Here is a 23,422-nt window from a genome sequence, read left to right on the forward strand (position 1 = left end):
GATGTGTTTTAATCTTTAAACTTCACAGGAAGGAGTCAAGTATGCGGTGAGGCTACGTAATCATGGCAACAGGACATCCAATGGTGATGGTGGATTGGCTCAGATTAAAGGCCCTGATGGCAGTACATTTACATTTAGTTCCTGTTCTCTCAGTAGTAATGGTACAAATCACACGAGAGGACAACTTCCAACAGTATTATATCAAACGTAAGCTTGTGTACCATCCCGATTATTTGTCTGATATCTCCATAAGTTGATTTTTTTATCCTAATTGTGTACATTCATATAATTGTACATTGTATGTTGAATAAAATAACTTGTAATACTGTAGAATACTTTATTTTCGCTGAAGGGATGATTCCGTGAAAATAAAATCCAGTGAATATACTTTTTTTCCTACATCTCACATTAAACTCATCAAAAATCAGTGAAAACAATTCCATACAAAACGCCCAAAAAGCCTTTTCAGCGAAAATTAATTCCAGCGAAAATAAAGTATTCCACAGTATTACAATCGATCTAAACCTTTTTGATTGAGTTGTTATTGCTTGATTTATTGTTTTTCTTCAACAGAACACCAAATGAAGGAGAGGTTTCGACTCCACACAATAGTCAAGCAGCAGCTGAGATGCAATCAAGGAATAATGCTATTACTATAACAAGTGCAATAATTAAATCAGCAACTGATATATTGGAAAGAGCACAATCACACCAAAGTATGTCTGTTTAATGTTATATATTATTATGGTGCACTGTAGACCTTTGCCCTAGGCTATACATGAATATAATTACTTGCATTTCAATCAAATGATTAGAGATAAGTATAGTAATAAAAACAGTGTAAAGTGGAAAAAGTAAAAGTAAACATAGCTAGTTGTCATTTCTTTGCTTTAAAGCCAGAAACAAAAAATGAATGGTTTGCCAGGTACTGCTAGAAATGTTTGAACATATCTTAATTTGTACAACATTTTGTGAATGTTATTGCTGTCTCACTAAAATCTTTACTGCTGTATTTTTGACTCTCGTGTGCGAAGCACAAAAAGGAAGTCTTTGCAGTTAGTGTGTCTATATGTGTGTGTGTGTGTATGTGTGTCCGTCTGTTCCACTGATATCTCAAGAACCATACATTGATTTTTGATGAAACTTGATGCATAGATGCTCTTTGTCAATGCGCAGATTTGATTAGGTTTTGGTAAAAATTCATGCATATTAATCATCTAATTTGCATGATAATTACATGTAGCTGATTTTTAGCTGTTCCACGACTGTTCCACTGATATCTGAAGAACCACTCATTGGATTTTGATGAAACTTGGCACATAGATCCTCAAAACTAATGCGCAGATTTGATTAGTTTTGGGTAAAAATCTGTGCAATACTAATTACCTAATTTGCATAATGATTAATCAATTTTCGGCTTTTCAACTGATATCTCAAGTACTAATCATCACATTTCAATAAAACTTGGTACATAGATGTCATAGGATACTGCACAAACCTGATAGTTTTTAGGGTAATATCAGTACATATTAATTACCTAATTTGCATAATTAATTAATTTTCAGCTTTTGATGTTTCAAGTAGTAATCATTACATTTCAATGCAATTTGGTACATAGATGTCATAGGACACTACACAGACCTGAAAGGTTTTCGGGTAATATCAGTACATATTAATTACCTAATTTGCATAATTAATTAATTTTCAGCTTTTGATATTTCAAGTAGTAATCATCACATTTCAATGAAACTTGGTACATAGATATCATAGGACACTGCACAGACCTGATAGTTTTTAGGTCAATGTCAGTACATATTAATTACCTAATTTGCATAATTAATTAATTTTCAGCTTTTGATATTTCAAGTAGTAATCATCATATTTCAATAAAACTTGGTACCTAGATGTCATAGGATACTGCACAAACCTGATAGTTTTTAGGTTAATATCAGTACATATTAATTACCTAATTTGACTAATTAATTAATTTTCAACTTTTGATATTTCAAGTAGTAATCATCACATTTCAATGACACTTGGTACAAAGTTACTTGAGGACTGTTCAGACCCCTGATTAGTTTTTGGGTAAATATTTGTGCATATTAATTACCTTATTAGCATAATTAGTTAATTTTCAGCTTTTTGCCTCATATCTCAAGTACTAATCATCATATTTCAATGAGACTTGCTACATAGATCTTCTAGGACTATGCAGAGACCTGATTAGTTTTAGGGTGAATAATTGTGGATATTAATTACCTATTTTGCATAATCAGTTAATTTGTTCCATGAATGTTCCACTGATATACATGTATAAAGAACCACGAATTGGATTTCAATGAAACTTTTAAAGAGAACTATGCAGAGACCCAATTAGTTTTTAGTAAATATTTATGCTTATTAATCACCTAACATAATTAATTAACACTGATATCTTAATTACTGATCATCACATTTAAATAAAATTTGGTACATAAATGCTCTAGGACAATAGACAGGCCTGATTAATTTTGGGTTAAAATTTGTTCATATTAATTCTCTAATTAGCATAATAATTCATAATTTTATTGTTCTGTTCATATTAGTTACCCGATTTACATAATTAGTTTTCAGCTATTCCATCAATATCTCACGTACAAGTAATTTTGAATTAATTTTTAATGTGTCTTCAATACTCTCAGCACACGGGAGTTCTTTCTAAGCTTTCTTTGATTTTAAATTCCCATGACTTGAAAATTTTGAAATTAATTCTGTGATATTGTTATTTTTCAGATGGTGATCTTGTTGAACTACTTGGTTCTGTTCATCTGTTTTCTTCGTTGTTACCATTAGTGTTAGCTAGTATTGCACCTGTTGCTTCCACTGATCCTAGAGTAAGTTTCATATTTATATTTTTTTCAATAATCATGTCTAAATAGTTGCATGTAGGTTCAAAATAAAAATACAAAATATATCTGAAATTCTCATTTGAAAATAGACTTATAGATATAGCTTGATAAATATAATCCTTTTCTGCAGGTCAATTTTTATATTGAGAGTCATATGCTCTGCCAGTCCAAATATACCTACTGATTACCTTAGCACATAATCTGCTGTAACTGTTTTTACCCATTCATTTCAGCTATCTATTGAAACATGGCAATGTGTTATGATTAAAATTAGAGAAATATGACAAGCAAAATTTATTTGAACTGAAAAGCTTATTGGAAAAATAAAAACAAAAAAATTAGAGGAAAAACACAAATTATCATGTTCACCATTGGAGCTGAGAAGCTCAGATTACATGTAGAAATAATGATCCATTCTGTAATTACTCATTTGGGATTTCATTCATATACAGAGTGCAGTACAAGTGTTATCATTGATAGAAGAAATTCTACCCAGTGTAGCAGGAGTGAATCTGCATAGTGCACCACAACCTACAAGTCCTAGCTCAGTACTTAGTGGACAGCAATCTGATTGTAGTACACTGAGTCCTACTGATAGCCATGCAATAACTACATCTACTCATTACGCCATTGTTGAAAGTGAACATCCATATAAACCAGCCTCAGTGACTTCTTATAAGGTATGACAATATTGTTTACTAATCATACCAACCACAGTATGTTTATTTGCAGTGTTTCCTTCTATTGTCATTTTGCAGCAAATTTCTGCACTGTTTGTTATAATAATACATTACATAGAATACTTGAAAATTTTTTTGTTTAGCCAATAGTGTGTTGAAATCTCCCTGTGAAAAAGAATCGTAGTTGGACCAATCTATCACAATGCACAATGTGTGTCCACTATTTGTTAAGCACACCTAACCAGCAATACCTTCAACTGATTGACTGACAATACAGCGTTCAGGAATCAATTTGATTGTTATTAGGCTTTGAGGCAATATTGCTTGCAACACAACTGTATTAGCTGATGATATTGCTGGTTAGGTGAACATGGTCACAGTTAAACAAAGTCCTAACCACACTCTTGACATTTGTCCATTTACTGATGTTCATTTTTTGGAACCTCCGTCAAGTCTACACCTGTTTATCTTGTTGGTAAATAGAATAGAGCAATTCCACATGTGTACATGGTAGTTGCAGAAATACATTCACATTTATGTACCATAATGTACACTGTACTTTTAACTTGCTTTTGGCACTTAGGAATTTCCAGAATCATTGTTCAAAATGTATTTTTTAATGAAAAACCAGGAATTTGTTTCATACCACTTGCTAGAAAATGTGTGATGGGGTGTGACTTTGATATTCTTTGCTTAGGTTTCCTTCTCTGAAGCAGTTCAGTGGATGACACTGGAATTTGATCCTCAGTGTGGAACAGCACAGCCAGAAGACAGTGTCAAATTATACATACCTAATAAATCAGCTAAAGATGATCAGTCAACTGAAAATCCTCTGATTCCAGTCTTGAAGAAGTTCTATGGTGGATTAAACTGGCCATCTATGGCTGTTATATTACCAGGTGTGAAAACACTACTGTTATTTATCATTTTGAATCTTTGGCTGAATAGAAACTCATGTCTGTGTATATAAAGCTAAAAACTGGGCATTGGCCCCTATCTGTATATATAAGTAACAAAACTGTTTTATAGGTCTCTGCTTTTGTATAAGTTATCATACTTGTTTGTGTAGTATGACTTACGATCAGAATATCAAATCTTTTGGTAGCTGCAGGGACCTATGGATGTATTCCCATATTGAGTACTAATCATGCCCCCACTAGGGTTATTTGATCATGTGGATAGTAGACAACCCAACTCAACCTGCAATTGAGAGGATTAATTAGTCTGTATCTTCCGGGTTTGCCTGACTGATACTCTTTTCTATTCCTAATTTAATGGTTTCAATATCATGCAAGAGAAAAAAAAACTGTCAACTGAATCTGAAATTTTGTAAAATATGTTTTTGATCAGTGTGCGTACTGGTTGCTTATATTCCTTACATGTTTGTGTTCTGTGCACAGGTAATGAAGTTCACTTCACATTAGAAACTGCCTCTGATTATGTAAAAGATGAGAAGGCATCGTTTTATGGTTTTAAATGTACCGTTATTGGCTATGAATGGGTGTCAGCACCAGAAGAGGTAAGTTATACTTGTATAATAATAATAAATAACATAACTAATCTACCGGGTAATTATCACATATGGGCTAAAGTATATCCAATACTTAAACCATACTATGCCAACTATCATTTCAAAGCAAATAAATCATACCTGCTTTGCTAGAATGCAAGGTTATGTTTCAATTGAATAGTAATTTGTTTCTCATCAATAAAACTACATTTATCTTCTGATTTTCCTTAAATATTGATTTAGTATTACTATTTGTTGTGTTTTAGGCTTTCATTTCAGTATTATAGTATTGTTAGTAATAATTGTCCAAGGGTGGCCGTATCTATTCAACAAGCTGACACACTGGTACAATATAATTGTTGTGTATCATGATATCTTATAGGGAATGGCGCAGTTGGAGAAGGAGTTATCCTACTTGGGAGGTATGTGTGCCTCATCCTTGTTGAAGAAAGACTTGATACTTCCACCAACTACGACTGAAGAAGCAGAGGAAGATTTGGATGCTTTGGAAGAAACTGCACAACAGGTACATTGTAACATGTTAATTAATCGTTCAATGGTTGTCATCAGAAATGATTGCATCTCTTTGCATCAGCTCTTCTGTGATGAAATAAATAAAACAAGTATTTAAATAAACTTGTTTTGCAGATATTTAGTAATCACTCCACTCTACTGAACAAGGGGTTTGCATTGAGTAGTCCTCTGACTGTGCATCAAGCATTAGATGGTAACATACCAATATGTACACAGTCTAATGAGAGAGCCTTCCTTAAAGATTTTGTCTCATGTAGTTCAGCTACAAGCGGTGGCAGACTGGCAAGGTAAGTGTGAATGTTGGATAAGTAGACTGATGGCAACACAGGTTATCAACAATTTCTGTTGATTTTGTGAGCACATGTCAAATTATCGGCTGATCTGCACTGGCTCGGAAGATGAATTCTGATTGGCTAAAAAAACAAAAAAACTTGTGGCGTTGAATGCACGTTCATTGTCAGTATTGTTATGCAAATTCAAACTAGCTAATCATTTACAACCTTCCGAGCCAGTGCAGATTAGCCCCAAATTATATGCTATGTACAAATGTGTGCTCCATTTATATCAAAATCTGCAACTTTTTTCTAAATGAGTATGAGATAACATCATAACTCTTTGACCAAATCACCAAATCAAAATTTCATATTTTGTATGCAGGTTTTTTTTTTTTGGCAAAAAACTATTTTTTTTCCATTTTCTGCTGTGCACATTTTCTATAAAACTTGTATCTACTGACTTTGTGATGATAGTTAATGCGGTAATCTTCAACATTTTTCAATTTGACATACTGGATCTGAACCATTTTCAGTATATTCAATTTTTTTAGCCTTACTCTAAACTACAATTTTTCAGCTGCAGTTAAATCATCTGCGTTCCAATTTGTACCCACTGTATGCATTTGAACATTTTCTGAAAATGTATTCTGCGCTGTTCATTCATGATCATTTCTTATACATACATAAGCATTTACTATCCAAAGTTGCATTTTAATGCCATTGATGTTTTTTCTACTAGATGGATCCAACCAGATTCCTATGTAGATCCAAAGCAGTGTGATATATTGTTTGACAAAGACAATATTAAGTGTAGCTGGCCTGCTGTTATAACATTACAAACAAGAGATCAGTATGCAGATCTTGTACATGTTCCCAATCTTAAAGTAAGTGTTTCTAACTAATGTCTACCAATTCATGATATGTGTTGTTGATAATGTAATGTACACATGTTCTTTTGTTTATGATTGTGTATTGTATCATATTCCATTGATCCCAAGGAACCATAATTTCATGATGTTTGATTCACTGGAAACGAACATGTCCAATTTGAGGATAGTCTCAGTTAACACATTCTCATGACAGGAATTTTCTGAAACTTTACTGAATTACTCTTTGTGTATTGCTGTTTTAAAATTTTCAAGAAAACACTTGGAAAACAAGTTTGTGAATTAGCAAAATATCAAGAATTTGTAGCACTATAATATTTTCTATTTTATTGTTTACTAACTAGTTCATCTGTATTCATCATTAACGCTATTTGAGACGTATTCCTGAAATAAAATACTAAGTACGAAACAACAGGGCTACACACACTGCTGTGCATTACTATTACCCTAATGCATTTGTAAACTTGTAATGTTAGGCATTCATACAACATATAAGAGTTTCTTAATTTTCTCAGGGCAACCCCTACTTAATGAGGACATAACAAGTTCATGCAAACATATGAGCTGTTGTTTCACTGTCAATTAAGTAAATTAGAAAATTTTTACTGTATTTGTATTTTCTCAGGTTGAAGCCAAAGCTGTGCCTGTGATCAGAAAAGATAACGCTGAGAGCAACACAAAATATCACAAATCTAAAGGGAAGTCTCTTGAAAAGGATATGACCTATGGTGGACACCCAACGCCGAAAATAGATACTCTGTATGAACCTACTGCCACAAACCATGTGAACTATATCTCTATCACCATGATGAAAGAATATGAAAACTATTCATTTGAGGAATTGAGAATTGCTTCACCTATTGTTAGAAGGTAAGCCTTAGACATAACAACATGTCAGCAATGACATCGCATGCTTGGTATGTCAGCAATGATAATGCAGGCTTGGCATGTCAGCAATGATAATGCAGGCTTGGCATGTCAGCAATGATAATGCAGGCTTGGCATGTCAGCAATGATAATGCAGGCTTGGCATGTCAGCAATGATAATGCAGGCGTGGCATATCAGCAATGATAATGCAGGCGTGGCATGTCAGCAATGATAATGCAGGCTTGGCATGTCAACAATGATAATGCAGGCTTGGCATGTCAGCAATGATAATGCAGGCTTGGCATGTCAGCAATGATAATGCAGGCGTGGCATGTCAGCAATGATAATGCAAGCGTGGCATGTCAGCAATGATAATGCAGGCTTGGCATGTCAGCAATGATAATGCAGGCGTGGCATGTCAGCAATGATAATGCAGGCTTGGCATGTCAGCAATGATAATGCAGGCTTGGTATGTCAGCAATGATAATGCAGGCTTGGCATGTCAGCAATGATAATGCAGGCTTGGCATGTCAGAAATGATAATGCAGGCTTGGCATGTCAGCAATGATAATGCAGGCTTGGCATGTCAGCAATGATAATGCAGGCTTGGCATGTCAGCAATGATAATGCAGGCGTGGCATGTCAGCAATGATAATGCAGGCGTGGCATGTCAGCAATGATAATGCAAGCTTGGCATGTCAGCAATGATAATGCAGGCGTGGCATGTCAGCAATGATAATGCAAGCTTGGCATGTCAGCAATGATAATGCAGGCTTGGCATGTCAGCAATGATAATGCAGGCTTGGTATGTCAGCAATGATAATGCAGGCTTGGCATGTCAGCAATGATAATGCAAGCTTGGCATGTCAGCAATGATAATGCAAGCTTGGCATGTCAGCAATGATAATGCAGGCTTGGCATGTCAGAAATGATAATGCAGGCTTGGCATGTCAGCAATGATAATGCAGGCTTGGCATGTCAGCAATGATAATGCAGGCGTGGCATGTCAGCAATGATAATGCAGGCGTGGCATGTCAGCAATGATAATGCAGGCTTGGCATGTCAGCAATGATAATGCAGGCTTGGCATGTCAGCAATGATAATGCAGGCGTGGCATGTCAGCAATGATAATGCAGGCTTGGCATGTCAGCAATGATAATGCAGGCTTGGTATGTCAGCAATGATAATGCAGGCTTGGCATGTCAGCAATGATAATGCAGGCTTGGCATGTCAGAAATGATAATGCAGGCTTGGCATGTCAGCAATGATAATGCAGGCTTGGCATGTCAGCAATGATAATGCAGGCTTGGCATGTCAGCAATGATAATGCAGGCGTGGCATGTCGGCAATGATAATGCAGGCGTGGCATGTCAGCAATGATAATGCAAGCTTGGCATGTCAGCAATGATAATGCAGGCGTGGCATGTCAGCAATGATAATGCAAGCTTGGCATGTCAGCAATGATAATGCAGGCTTGGCATGTCAGCAATGATAATGCAGGCTTGGTATGTCAGCAATGATAATGCAGGCTTGGCATGTCAGCAATGATAATGCAAGCTTGGCATGTCAGCAATGATAATGCAAGCTTGGCATGTCAGCAATGATAATGCAGGCTTGGCATGTCAGCAATGATAATGCAGGCTTGGCATGTCAGCAATGATAATGCAGGCTTGGCATGTCAGCAATGATAATGCAGGCTTGGCATGTCAGAAATGATAATGCAGGCTTGGCATGTCAGCAATGATAATGCAGGCTTGGCATGTCAGCAATGATAATGCAGGCGTGGCATGTCAGCAATGATAATGCAGGCGTGGCATGTCAGCAATGATAATGCAGGCTTGGCATGTCAGCAATGATAATGCAGGCTTGGCATGTCAGCAATGATAATGCAGGCGTGGCATGTCAGCAATGATAATGCAGGCGTGGCATGTCAGCAATGATAATGCAAGCTTGGCATGTCAGCAATGATAATGCAGGCGTGGCATGTCAGCAATGATAATGCAAGCTTGGCATGTCAGCAATGATAATGCAGGCTTGGCATGTCAGCAATGATAATGCAGGCTTGGCATGTCAGCAATGATAATGCAGGCTTGGCATGTCAGCAATGATAATGCAGGCTTGGCATGTCAGCAATGATAATGCAGGCTTGGCATGTCAGCAATGATAATGCAGGCTTGGCATGTCAGCAATGATAATGCAGGCGTGGCATGTCAGCAATGATAATGCAGGCGTGGCATGTCAGCAATAATAATGCAAGCTTGGCATGTCAGCAATGATAATGCAGGCGTGGCATGTCAGCAATGATAATGCAAGCTTGGCATGTCAGCAATGATAATGCAGGCTTGGCATGTCAGCAATGATAATGCAGGCTTGGTATGTCAGCAATGATAATGCAGGCTTGGCATGTCAGCAATGATAATGCAAGCTTGGCATGTCAGCAATGATAATGCAGGCTTGGCATGTCAGCAATGATAATGCAGGCTTGGCATGTCAGCAATGATAATACAGGCTTGGCATGTCAGAAATGATAATGCAGGCTTGGCATGTCAGCAATGATAATGCAAGCTTGGCATGTCAGCAATGATAATGCAGGCTTGGCATGTCAGCAATGATAATGCAGGCTTGGCATGTCAGCAATGATAATGCAGGCTTGGCATGTCAGCAATGATAATGCAGGCTTGGCATGTCAGCAATGATAATGCAGGCTTGGCATGTCAGAAATGATAATGCAGGCTTGGCATGTCAGAAATGATAATGCAGGCTTGGCATGTCGGCTATGATAATGCAGGCTTGGCATGTCGGCTATGATGTCGCAGGCTTGGCATGTCGGCTATGATGTCGCAGGCTTGGCATGTCGGCTGTGATGTCGCAGGCTTGGCATGTCGGCTGTGATATCGCAGGCTTGGCAAGTCGGCTATGATGTCGCAGCCTTGGCAAGTCGGCTATGATGTCGCAGGCTTGGCATGTCAGCTATGATGTCGCAGGCTTGGCATGTCAGCTGTGATATCGCAGGCTTGGCATGGCAGCTATGATATCGCAGACTTGGCATGGCAGCTATGATATCGCAGGCTTGGGAAGTCAGCTATTATGTCCCAGGCTTGGCATGTCAGCTATGATGTCGCAGGCTTATGTCAGCTATGATGTCGCAGGCTTGGCATGTCGGCTATGATGTTGCAGGCTTGGCATGTCAGCTGTGATGTTGCAGGCTTGGCATGTCGGCTGTGATGTCGCAGGCTTGGCATGTCGGCTGTGATATCGCAGGCTTGGCAAGTCGGCTATGATGTCGCAGCCTTGGCAAGTCGGCTATGATGTCGCAGCCTTGGCAAGACGGCTATGATGTCGCAGCCTTGGCATGTCAGCTATAATGTCGCAGCCTTGGCATGTCAGCCATGATGTCGCAGGCTTGGCATGTCAGCCATGATGTCGCAGGCTTGGCATGTCAGCTGTGATGTTGCGTCAGCCGTGATATCGCAGGCTTGGCATGTCAGCCGTGATATTGCAGGCTTGGCATGTCAGCTGTGATGTTGCAGGCTTGGCATGTCGGCTGTGATGTTGCAGGCTTGGCATGTCGGCTGTGATGTTGCAGGCTTGGCATGTCGGCTGTGATGTTGCAGGCTTGGCATGTCGGCTGTGATGTTGCAGGCTTGGCATGTCGGCTGTGATGTTGCAGGCTTGGCATGTCGGCTGTGATGTTGCAGGTTTGGCATGTCAGCTATGATGTCGCAGGTTTGGCATGTCAGCTATGATGTCGCAGGTTTGGCATGTCAGCTATGATGTCGCAGGCTTGGCATGTCAGCTATGATGTCGCAGGCTGGCAAGTCGGCTATGATGTCGCAGGCTTGGCATGTCAGCTATGATGTCGCAGGCTTGAGTATCAGACTAGTTTGGTCTGTCTGCACTAGAGTGATATGATTTGCCTGTTTTTCTATAGAATAGCTACAGTTAGAATGTGGGATACCAGACAAAAATGTCTCTAGGAAAGAAAAAAGGTTTAGTTCTCAGCTATCAATTGTGACTATATTGTTTTGGTTCATGTGAATTTTACACATTTGGTAGTAGTAACCATGAATTGTAGTATGTGGCTTCACATACAGTCAAGCATAGCCAAGCAGCAGTGGACTATTCAACATATCTATGTCGTTTTAAATTATATTTTGTTTCTTTATATTTCAGACCAGATGAGAACATGTTAGTAAGAGCTAATAATGATGGTAGTTATCATGCTAATTGGACTCCGGGATCAGCTGGAACCTATGCAGTACATGTGACAATTGATGGATACCCTATGGGTGAGTCTCATTAGTACCAACATTACTTACTACCAGCATGGCACCCTGAGAAACAAAGACATAATGACTTACCAGTATATACATCCATATGTTTTTCCCAAATTAATTAAACTAAACAAATATACCATGCAAAATTTTCATTATTATATCATAAATCCTGTTCTTGTGTTATTTGCGGAGTCTCATAATATTCTCTTTTTCCAGCAGATATGCTAAGAAGAATGCATTTATAGCTATGTGTTCTCTTGTTATTGCAAGATGAAGTTTATTCTTCAGAAAATATATTCTCGCCATAAAATTTGTTTAATTCCTGCTTTGAGCTAAATTTGCTAAAATGACATGCAACTACAGTAAATACAATACGTTGATATTATATTTGACACTTTCCTACACCAAACATCGAGTTATCATCATCCATTAAATCCCCATTGCACTTGTGTTTGACTTACTATGTATGTAGAATGTTTTCATAACACTTGGTTTCTGTGCAATTAGATGATGTACCACAGATTGAAGTTGGTGAACCGCCTCAAGGAGTAACACCCCCTAATCCAGCTGCAACCAAGAAACCACATCAACCAAGCAAGGTTTGTATATGCCTTGTAATTATTCATGGTTGTAAAAGTTTAGCAGTTCACATTGACCCCTCACAACAATAACAAAATTTATGTTCATAATATAGTGAAATACATATCCTGTAAAAAGGTTAATTATTTACTGGGTTTTAATTTTGCTTATTTCACTGACTGGAAAATGCACTAAATTAAAACCCAGTGAATTTGTAAAATTCAGGATAGAACACATTATCTAAATGATAAAACCGTCAATTTAAAACCCACTGAATATGCCTGAAATGCTAAATCAACAAAATTTAAACCCAGTGAAAATTAGTCATAAATAAATAAAATTGTAGTAGAAAAATTATGTTCCTCAAAGGGTGGGTTAGCTATAATCTTTTGAATGGCATGTGTGTCTCTCACCAAACACTGAAGTCACATTTTACTTATATCTGAGGTGCTTTAAATACTTGGATATGCTCATTTTTATGATACCCAGTAAACAAAGTAACAAAGAATAACATCACAACTTCTCTAAAAGTGCTTGTGAACCTCCTGAAATCCTGCACTTGGAGTTATAAGCATGCCTGTGTTATTTAGATTTGCAGTGCTGTTTCTTCCTATTATTTAATAACCTCACATTTAACGCAAATGTTTTCTAGGTACGTAAGTATGTTGCTTCTCACAGTCAGGGTTTACGTATTCGTACCAGTCCATCATTACAAAGTGAGCAGATTGGTATTGTTGGCGTCAATGATACCATAACATTCGTTGATGAAGTGCACAATGAAGACGGGGTGTGGCTAAGATTAAATTCGGAAACAATTCATAAATATTGTGGTACTAATGGATATAAAGAAGCATGGTGTTTATCTTACAATCAGCATCTAGGAAAGACATTACTTGTACCTGTAGAGGTCAGTATAGTTTTTCTATCCTTCTCATTGTGTGTCTAACTTATCTACACAAATCTTCCCAATCCTAAAGGGGAACCGCTCAATCCCATGGATTGCACCACTGCTCATGGGTAATTAACTCCACCTCTGCCCACTAAGTAAATGAATACTTATTATGCTCGCTTACTCAAACTGTGGTTAACAGGCATTTTGCAGACATTAGCCGCCATTTTAATCTCATGATTTTTATTTGTCGCTGCACATTTCGATCGAAAACAACAACATTTATACACCAAAAGCCCAGATGAGTGTAATCGCTAGCGTACATACTCAGGCCCCGTAGAAATGTATTTGGAATCACATCTTGATCTCTAAACATTGTAAAATGGAACATTTCCCGTAGCTCCCACCACAGTGTGAGCGGCTTGATTCAGATTAGCATACTAATTGAGGTGGCCATCTCGCCCAAATTTATAGTATTGGTTCCTCTTTAAGTGTATAACACAATTAACTTGTAGTAGTTAGTATAGTTTTTCAATCCTAATTAATTCAAAAAATAGTTGTATGGATGGTTTTTCAAAAGTTTAATAAGAATTTTCACTGTAATCCTAATCCTAATGATAACACATTGATAATCATAATTCTGTATGCTGCTCTAAACTTAAAAGCTGAGATACATGCCTGGAGTACCGGTACATGGAGTATGTTGAGTAGCAGTGTGCATTCATTTTGTGACGGTCTTAAGTCAAAATAAAATCAAAAAAGTCAATTTTTTGATTAGCTTGTTGACTCAATATTGTATGTTACCGTATGTGACTTTGGAAGGTACAAACAAAAATGTTGTGTCCTGCCTGATCTATTGTATTCACACTTATTATGTTTTTTACCAAACTGCAAATTCATCAACTTTCAATGTGACACACTGAGAAGTTGCGTCATGAAAAGTCTATGTGCGTCAGTTATTTGTCATGTTGGATTAGAAGACACAATATCAAGGCCCTGTGCTAAAAAAAGATTGTCGCTTTCAACATATTTCTGATGTTAATAAAATACAAAATGTATATAGATGTTGATTGATGTTTGGATATGGTTTTGAGAGTAAAAATGGTTGGTTGAATTTAAAATAACCAACGAGTGTCTTTGTTTTCAGGATTCTAAGCTAAGTATGGAGGAAATAATCAAGGAAACTGTAACAAAGAAACTGCCTTCTTTAAATAAAGAGAAAAACAAGCATAAACCAACTAAAAGTAAGTACTCTACTGTAAATATAGTAAATCTTTTACCTTTATATGTAGATAGTACATAGTCACATCAATATCAATAGAGGTCTTTCAGCTACGTAATTTTGAACGTCATTGCTCACATATAGTAGCCATTGTGAAGGCCACGCTCAAGATTCTCCATAGGGTACTACATGTGGAACATCTCGTGCTGGAGGCCTTGTGACGTAACATGAAAGTCTTCCATTATGTGTTGATCAATACTTAGGCTTTAGTGTCACCCTGCATATTTCAAGTACTAATCAAATTTGAACTGATAATAATACATATGCATGTATGTATGCATGTATGTATGTCTGAATCTACTATGTAATGATTGACTTTCTTTGCTTACCTAGGCGGCCCTGGTCTGTATCAAGTTGTAAAATGTGGTTCTTCAGGTCATAATATAAGAAGTCGTGCATCATTGAAAGCATCTCCAGTTGGTATGATGGTACATGGTAATAAACTCACTGTGTTGCAGGATGTAAGTCTACACAGTTAATATTTTGATTTATTAATTATGATTCAAATTATGCATAGGAGACGGCCAATATTTGACAACAGTTTGAGATTTAAATTGAATTACTGGTACCACAAACTACTTTGATGTCTTGGGAGAGAAATTGTTCATACAATTGTAGTCGTGAAAATATTATTGGATTTCTTTACGCAGTGATTTGCAGTTGAAATCCATCCAATTTCATCGATACAATGCTTTCCAAAGTTTACAGTGCCAAAAAAAAACCACTCCCTATGTTTAGCTCATTTATGGTTATATTTTGATATTTCCAGTTGAAGAGTTCAGAAGGTAACATATGGGTAAAACTTGATCACGAAAGTATGCAGCGTTATTGTGAAAGTACTGAAGGTGAGGCTTGGTCATTAGCAAGAAACAAAGACGCTATATACCTTATGCATGAAGCTGATCTAGAAATTGAGGAAGAAAAGGCCAAATTAACAGCACCTTTTGCTTTGGAATTCACATCTGGTCGATCAACTCCACCCAAAGTAGCCGGTTTTGATTTCAAGAAAGCAGCAGCCACTGCCAGCTCAGGTGAGCATCATTGATTGGCTGATTCTGTTGGGTACAAGACCGTGACAGATTTAAATATTTAATTATAGAATAAACTCTTGTCAAAAATCTTATGTAGGTAATATTTACATGAGAAATTTAAATGATTAGTTGTAAAAATATTAATTTTTATTTTTGTTAGTGTTTTGTACTTGCGCTAGAAAATATAGGAAGGAAGGAAGATGCGAATGAAACTTTGCTTAGCCGCCATTTTATGAACAAAACATATTAGCCATAGAGGGCGCAGTAACACTACTCATCTCAATACATTACATAGTGACAAGAGGAAATCAGAGCATTTTCTACCAGTCAAAATGTCACTATGGATTTCGGGGTGGGGAATCACATGACTTCTTGTGAACCTATCAAGTTGTGAACAATTTAAACGGCAACAATTGAAGGGTTTACAATCATAAAAACAATAATCTCTTGCTCACAGAGTTTTGTTTTTTTGTCATAGGACCATTGATGTTTGGTGGACATGCCAGCAATGGCCTTAATGGACCTGTTATACCAAATGTGCCTACTTTTGGCAGCCCTAGTAAAAATGAAATCATTCCCGAAAATCAAACTGGGCCATTTGTCTTCGGCCAAGCAAGTATGTATGATTGAAAACATGAATTGTGAACAATGACGTTTCCTCTGCTTTCAATCTAATATATTGGAATGTTTGCTTTATATAAAATGTTCATATATGTTGCACGCATTTTGTTAGCATGGCAAAATATTGTACATCACCTGCTGATGTTGTTTTTGACTCCCGTGTGCTAAGCACAAAAAGGGAGTCTTTGCAGTTAGTGTGTCTGTGTGTGTGTGTGTGTGTGTGTGTGTGTGTGTGTGTGTGTGTGTGTGTGTGTGTGTGTGTGTGTGTGTGTGTGTGTGTGTCCGCCTGTTCCACTGATATCTCAAGAACCATTCATCAGTTCTTGATGAAACTTGGTGCATAGATGCTCTGGGCCAATGCACAGATTTGATTAGGTTTTGGTAAAAATCCATGCATATTAATTACCTAATTTGCATGATAATTAGCTGATTTTTAGCTGTTCCATGACTGTTCCACTAAAGAACCACTCATTGGATTTTGATGAAACTTGGCACACAGATGCTCCAAACTAATGCGCAGATTTGATTAGTTTTGGGTAAAAATCTGTCCAATATTAATTACCTAAATTGCATAATGATTAATCAATTTTCGGCTTTTCCACTGATATCTCAGGTACTGATCATCACATTTCAATAAAACTTGGTACATAGATGTCATAGGACACTGCACAAACCTGATAGTTTTTAGGGTAATATCAGTAGATATTAATTACCTAATTAGCATAATTAATTAATTTTCAGCTTTTGATATTTCAAGTAGTAATTGTCACATTTCAATGAAACTTTGTACATAGATGTCATAGGACACTGTACATACCTGATAGTTTTTAGGGTAATATGAGTACATATTAATTACCTAATTTGCATAATTAATTAATTTTCAGCTTTTGATATTTCAAGTAGTAATCATCACATTTCAATGAAATTTGGTACATAGATGTCATAGGACACTGCACAGACCTGATAGTTTTTAGGGTAATATCAGTATATATTAATTAGCTAATTTGCATAATTAATTAATTTTCAGCATTTGATATTTCAAGTAGTAATCATTACATTTCAATGACACTTGGTACATAGATGTCATAGGACACTGCACAGACCTGATAGTTTTTAGGGTAATATGAGTACTTATTAATTACCTAATTTGCATAATTAATTAATTTTCAGCTTTTGATATATCAAGTAGTAATCATCATATTTCAATGAGACTTGCTACATAGATCTTCTAGGATTATGCAGAGACCTGATTAGTTTTAATTGGATATTAATTACCTAATTTGCATAATTGTTGTTCTGTTCTGTTCATATTAGTTACCTGATTTACATAATTAGTTTTCAGCTTTTCCATCAATATCTCATGTACAAGTAATTTTGAATTAATTTTTAATGTGTCTTCAATACTCTCAGCACATGGGAGTTCTTTCTAAGCTTTCTTTGATTCTACCATTTAATTTTGTTATCCATGGAGACGATGTGTTGAAGCATCACTGGTGTCATGTGTTTGAATTTTGCATAAACACTTTTTTTTTTTCGCATGAAGTATTTTATGCATGTTGTAAACATCGCATGGGACCCATAATGACTAGGGTATTTATGCATGATTTGTTTCTGTGACTTGCATGCCATTCCAGACAACAAACCAAACAAGCATCTACTTCATGGAATTATAATCTCCTATATGTCAAGTTTAAAACTTATTTTATTGATTATTGAACTAGCTAGATGATAGTGAGTACACCATTCTTATAAATTGCGCCCTCTAGTAATTGAACAATTCTATAACAGGAAAATGATGTAAATGGCTGAAGACAATGTTCAAATTACTCACTTTGTTTGCGTGTCTCATAAACATAATCCTCATGTTGGATGTACTGCAAATTGAAAGGATATCAACGATGTGTGCGGCTTTTATGGCACAGAAGCACTTCACAACTGGAGGGTGCGATTTACAAGAAAGGTGTATTGGTCAGTGTGCACTACTCAACTGATCAAGCTTTTTCATTTAAATTGCTGTTTTTTGTTTGTTTCTTGTTGTGCTTAACTTTTTCTGTTCTTGATAGAAGGGCCATCGTTTCCTTTTGGACAAGGCGCTGCATCATCAAATGAATCGGCAACAGAGCAAGTGGAAAAGAAATTTGTTGAAAAAATAAAGGACAGCTTAGATAAATCTTCTCAGGGAATTCGGCTTCTAGAAGACGCTGCTGGTACCCCTTCTTCATCTGGTCATGATAGTCTCAAAGGGCATTTTAGTATTGGTAGATTGGATGGGCGTTCATCACCGCAACGGAGCCTATCACCTAAGACTTTAAGGAAAACTAAAACTGGGAAACGTGAAAGAACATCATCACCAGCACCTAAGGATAAACCTCCAGCAAGATCACGGTCAGGGTCTTTTAAAGCTAGCGAAAATCGATTCAGAGAGTCTTTCAAACAGGCTGTTTCAGCCTCAGTTGCAGAGACTGCAAGATCTGTGTTTGCTTCTTTTCTATGGCATGAAGGAATTGTCCACGATGCCATGGCGTGTGCTTCATTCTTGAAATTTCATCCAGGACTTAGTAAACAGGCTACTAGTTTACCACAACCCACACCTGAACCCGTCCCTACTCATGAAAAACTGAAGAATAGGTACTCGGCAGATTTCAGCCAAAGCATGCCTGAATCTGCAATAGCATCTCTACAAGACCCAGAACTTTTGGCAAAGCTATGCAATGGCAACAAGGAAGTTGATGGAACTTCAAGTGGTGGAAGTGCCAGTCCAAGAGAATCACCAAGAATGAGCACATCATCTGAGTCTTCTCCTAGGAAGGGACATTCATCACCTAAAAAGGCATCCAGGGAAGCATCTCCTAAAACATTGTCCAGGGACTCCTCTCCAAAGAGGTCTATTGACTCCTCGCCCAAGAAGACTCCATCAGAGTCAATGTTGAAAGGTTCTCCTAAAAAAATACATGTTGGTATTGTGGCAGAGTCTGATAAGCAGCCATCGGAATCTCCATTAAGAGGGTCGCCTAAAAAAACGCCTGTGGGTGTAATTGCTGAGGCTGATAAGACAAGGTCCCCAAGAAAATCGCCCAAGCACTCACCAAAAGTTTCTCCGAAAAGTTCTCCAAAACCTTCTCCAAAATCCTCACCACTGCTTTCGCGAAAGGCTAAACAGTTGACAACGTCTTCCGATGTTTTTAGTAGTGGAAGATTGCACACTCCTTCAGTAACTCCAAGAGAGAGGTCGGCCAGTACCTCAAAAACTGATGGACTATCCCTTAGGGATTCACAGACAATGCAGAATAACATTAAAAAAGATCTTGCTCCTGAGTCAGCACTCCCACCCACATTAAAACACCTTGTATCTTTCTGGGAAGACCTCTCCAGTGCTGTTTTAAATGTGGCTGCTCAGCAGATTGTTCTCCCAAGTCCAGCTGTTATTGTGAAATCATCAAAAACCAAAAATGATAAAAAGGATAGGGACCGTGACAGGAGTCGTAAAGATAAGAAAAAACGTGAAAAAGCTCCCTTAGGTAGAGGTAATCTTTTTGGCGAGGCAGCTGGTGTGCCTATAGGTGCTGGAGAAAGAGAATCAGTTTGTGAACTATGTGATGGAGTCTTTCCGCATCCTGTCACGTACCATATGAGACAGAACCATCCCGGGTGTGGCAGGCATGCTGGAGGACAAGGGTACAATAGCAGTGGGAATTTCTGCGGCGGTTGGGCTGGGAACTGCGGAGACGGTGGCAGGGGAGGAAGCAGTTGGTATTTGATGTGCGATCGGTGTAGAGAAAAGTACCTGAAAGAAAAACGTTCTAATGCCTCAAAAGAAAAAGTCAAGAAACTGAAGAAAAAACCTCCTCCTTTGCGAGTTTCCAAGGTGTTGCCCCCTGTGGAAGCTCATCACATTATGAAAGCCAATGCTTTATTTCTGCTTGATCTTGCCAGTGCTGCCGGATCCTTACTTCCATCGAGTAGCCCTGTTAAAAAACAATCCAAATTTGATTTGCCAGTCCTAAGTGAAATGGATTTACAGACTACGTCAGAATTTCCTCACTCAGTACCATTCCAGTTTCTGAAAATGTTACGTGGTGAACACCATTCTGAAATGCTGCCCTTGATTCTTAGAGATGTTGAAATGTTTACACGTGATGGAAGACTTGAAGCATCCATTAATGCCAGGAATGACATGCTTCCTCAGTCAGGTCAGTAATTTTAATGTTGTGTGAATTTAAAATATATTGCATAAATTAATATTTAACATTTGACATTGTTCTTAGGAATATTGAATATTTTCCTACTAATTTTGTATGCATGTTTATGTTTGCCATACTCAATGTACTTTAAAGTAATTTATTATCGCTATTTTCACTGGAGGGTGATTTAGTGGAAATAAAATCCAGCAAATATACCTTTTTTTCTACATTTTACATTTAACTCATCAAAAATCAGTCAAAATATACTACATAGGAAACAACCAAAACATTTTTTCAGCCAAAATTAATTCCAGCTAAAATATTTCACACTACCGATATGTGGTCTTTATGTTTCTAACCTAATTTTGACTGTATTTACTTCAAGATTTGGATGGCCGTAAAGGTGGTGGGAGTAGTACCAAAGAAAGACCCAAAAGTGCAATAGAACTAGATCCTAGACGTATGCCATTCCAAAGATCAATATCAATGACTAATAATGTAGATGATGAAAGCGCTAAAGTTATTATTAAACCAAGAATCCAGAGGAGGAGAAATAATAGTGGTAGTACAAGTAGGTATACATTGCTTGTCTATTATGTACTGTTATACATGTAATAGAAAACGTTTATCACAAAGAATTGGTAATTAGATTAGAATTAATATACTGTACATAAACAATAGCTGTCTACAGTCAATGTCACTATTAAAGCAAAATTTAAAAATGTTAAGAATGCAAAAACACAGATAAAATTACTGTTTTGCCAGTTTTGCCAGATTTAATTTCTGTATCGCTGTATTGTAAACCAATATTATTTAAAGTGAACGTAAGAAGAAAATGACTTCTCATTTCGGTTTGATTAAAAATTAAGCAATTACTTTTCAATAACTTTTTTTACAGGTTTGCTAAATTTTCATTAGCTTGTTGGTCTACATTATTGGTATGGCTGATTGCATTAGAGTCACCATTTGTGTGGCTTCCACAAGTACTGGTAATCCAATTCTACAAATTACTCCAATGTTTGTTTTGCAGCATCTTTTACAGAAGGGGGATCGTCTTTGCTAAGACGACCGTCACCAGCATTAGCAAAACTTGTAGGTGGTGGAAATAACGAGAAAGCTTTACAGAGACCAGTTATTTCATTTATTATGCAACGGTACGATTTAGAAGGTTTAAAAATTGCGATGAAGCAAGCTGTAAGAAAAGCGGCATGTCGTGTACATGCTATGCAGGTAGGTAGCCTAATGTTGTGAAGAATATACCCTAATAGACCATTTTCCGTTCACTGCGAGAATCACGCGTTATGCGTGAAATCGAACGTAAAAACAGGACAAACAAAGGTCATAGCGTCATAGTGGCGTCAAACATCGCGTGAGATTCGACAAACGCGAAAGTATTTTGGGGGACATTTCCATGTCAATAATGTGCTCTACACATTTGATGATGGGCAATTTCGATTAAAAGAGGATATTCGAATGCAATATTCTTCTGTCAAAGATCGGCCGGTCGATGTGAGCTACGAAATAAAGAAATTCGAGTTCAAAATCAAATCGTTCGATTTTTGCGGCAGACGTTCGACACGCGTCTTTCATGCATCTCGCGAGATCTTGCAGTTGTACGGAAAATCACCTATTGCTCTGTAAGAAGTGCATCTCCAATAGAAGAGCACATAAACTAAACATTGCATGTGTTGAATCATTAAAATATAACTTCTTTTGTCAGCACACAAACCTCATTAAATTCATTAAATTAATATTCTCAGTTTAAGGTAGAGATGCAGGTTCGTGGCCACTTGGGAGTGACAAATTTTTTTTGGCTTTTTATTATCCAAACAGTCTCGGCTATAGACTGTTAAAACTTTGTAGAATTGTGAATAGTGGAACATACTCAAAAAAAGATTTTAAAATATAGATAACAGGTGCAAACATTCTCTCTTTTGAATGCTTAGCAAGATTTAGCAAGGCTGTACATAAATAGTAAAAAAGAAACATGGTGAAAAAAAGAAATGATGGGATTTCCATATTATGCACTATATTTAAGTTTTAACAAAATGATAATACATTTAAATTTGGAACTATTACAGCCATTTTAATTATGAGCATTAGCAAACTTCTTACTGAGTGAATTGTTATGCAAATTAGCAATTATCTCAGCTTCTTTTTAGTGCACATCCCAGAACTATAAAAAAAAAATAGCTCCTAGACGCTTTGACCTTTTGTTTTGAAATTTTCACAAATGATTGACAATGTGTTTATCTTCAAAACGCCGTCGGAGCATTGTTTTTGGTTGAACAGTATTACAACAATTGTACAGACAACTAGCCTAGTTGTTAATTTATGCATAAACTCGAAGTAGTGAAATTTGAGCTGCTGCCCTGCAAAATTGACAACTGGTAGACAGTTTTCAAGACGGCACTTTCTGCATAATAAACAGATGTACCCATAAACAAATTTTGACAGGAAAAAGAATTATGGTTTAGAAGCTAATTTTTTTTAAATAATTTTTGACCAAAAAAGCACATTTTTGTGCACATTTCAAACTACAGTATCCATAAAAAAAATACTAACAAAACTTTAAAATTCATACAATAAGCTTTCCGAAAATAAATAGTTTTTTGGACAAGGGAGGTCATCTTGGTTTCCTAATTAACTAATTAAAATACCTGTCAGGTAAACTGCATCTCTACCTTAAGAAAATCTTTATACTGTGTTTTCAGGCACTTAATTGGTTATTACGTAATGTTACTCAAGCCACCTGTTTGCATGATCTCTTGTGGCATTTTGTATCATCTTTAATGCCTGTACCACCAGAGAAGGAAGAAGAAACAGCTGAAAACAATAAGAAAGATCAACCAGACCCAGTAAGTGATTTTGTTAATCTTTCTTTGTTTTTAATTTTATGTGATGGTAAAAAGCAACATCA

At 36.9% G+C, this 23,422-nt stretch overlaps 1 protein-coding gene across 1 annotated transcript in view; it reads left to right on the forward strand.

Moving 5' to 3' along the window:
• LOC100368165 (E3 ubiquitin-protein ligase MYCBP2) overlaps positions 1-23,422 on the forward strand; it is an 81,807-nt gene that overhangs the window by 34,901 nt on the left and 23,484 nt on the right. Inside the window, exons 34-54 of the mRNA XM_085498125.1 lie at positions 29-207; positions 574-716; positions 2,773-2,873; positions 3,341-3,568; positions 4,266-4,467; positions 4,969-5,087; positions 5,461-5,604; positions 5,727-5,899; positions 6,627-6,771; positions 7,400-7,644; positions 11,816-11,931; positions 12,427-12,518; positions 13,151-13,405; positions 14,535-14,631; positions 15,003-15,130; positions 15,439-15,700; positions 16,179-16,316; positions 18,385-20,511; positions 20,888-21,073; positions 21,533-21,732; positions 23,217-23,360. Of these exons, the coding sequence (XP_085354251.1) occupies positions 29-207; positions 574-716; positions 2,773-2,873; positions 3,341-3,568; positions 4,266-4,467; positions 4,969-5,087; positions 5,461-5,604; positions 5,727-5,899; positions 6,627-6,771; positions 7,400-7,644; positions 11,816-11,931; positions 12,427-12,518; positions 13,151-13,405; positions 14,535-14,631; positions 15,003-15,130; positions 15,439-15,700; positions 16,179-16,316; positions 18,385-20,511; positions 20,888-21,073; positions 21,533-21,732; positions 23,217-23,360 (5,424 nt within the window). The remainder of the gene's footprint in view (positions 1-28; positions 208-573; positions 717-2,772; positions 2,874-3,340; positions 3,569-4,265; positions 4,468-4,968; positions 5,088-5,460; positions 5,605-5,726; positions 5,900-6,626; positions 6,772-7,399; positions 7,645-11,815; positions 11,932-12,426; positions 12,519-13,150; positions 13,406-14,534; positions 14,632-15,002; positions 15,131-15,438; positions 15,701-16,178; positions 16,317-18,384; positions 20,512-20,887; positions 21,074-21,532; positions 21,733-23,216; positions 23,361-23,422) is intronic.

Source organism: Saccoglossus kowalevskii, chromosome 4, assembly GCF_978046115.1.
Source record: "Saccoglossus kowalevskii chromosome 4, keSacKowa6.1, whole genome shotgun sequence".
Taxonomy (NCBI): Eukaryota; Metazoa; Hemichordata; class Enteropneusta; family Harrimaniidae; genus Saccoglossus; species Saccoglossus kowalevskii.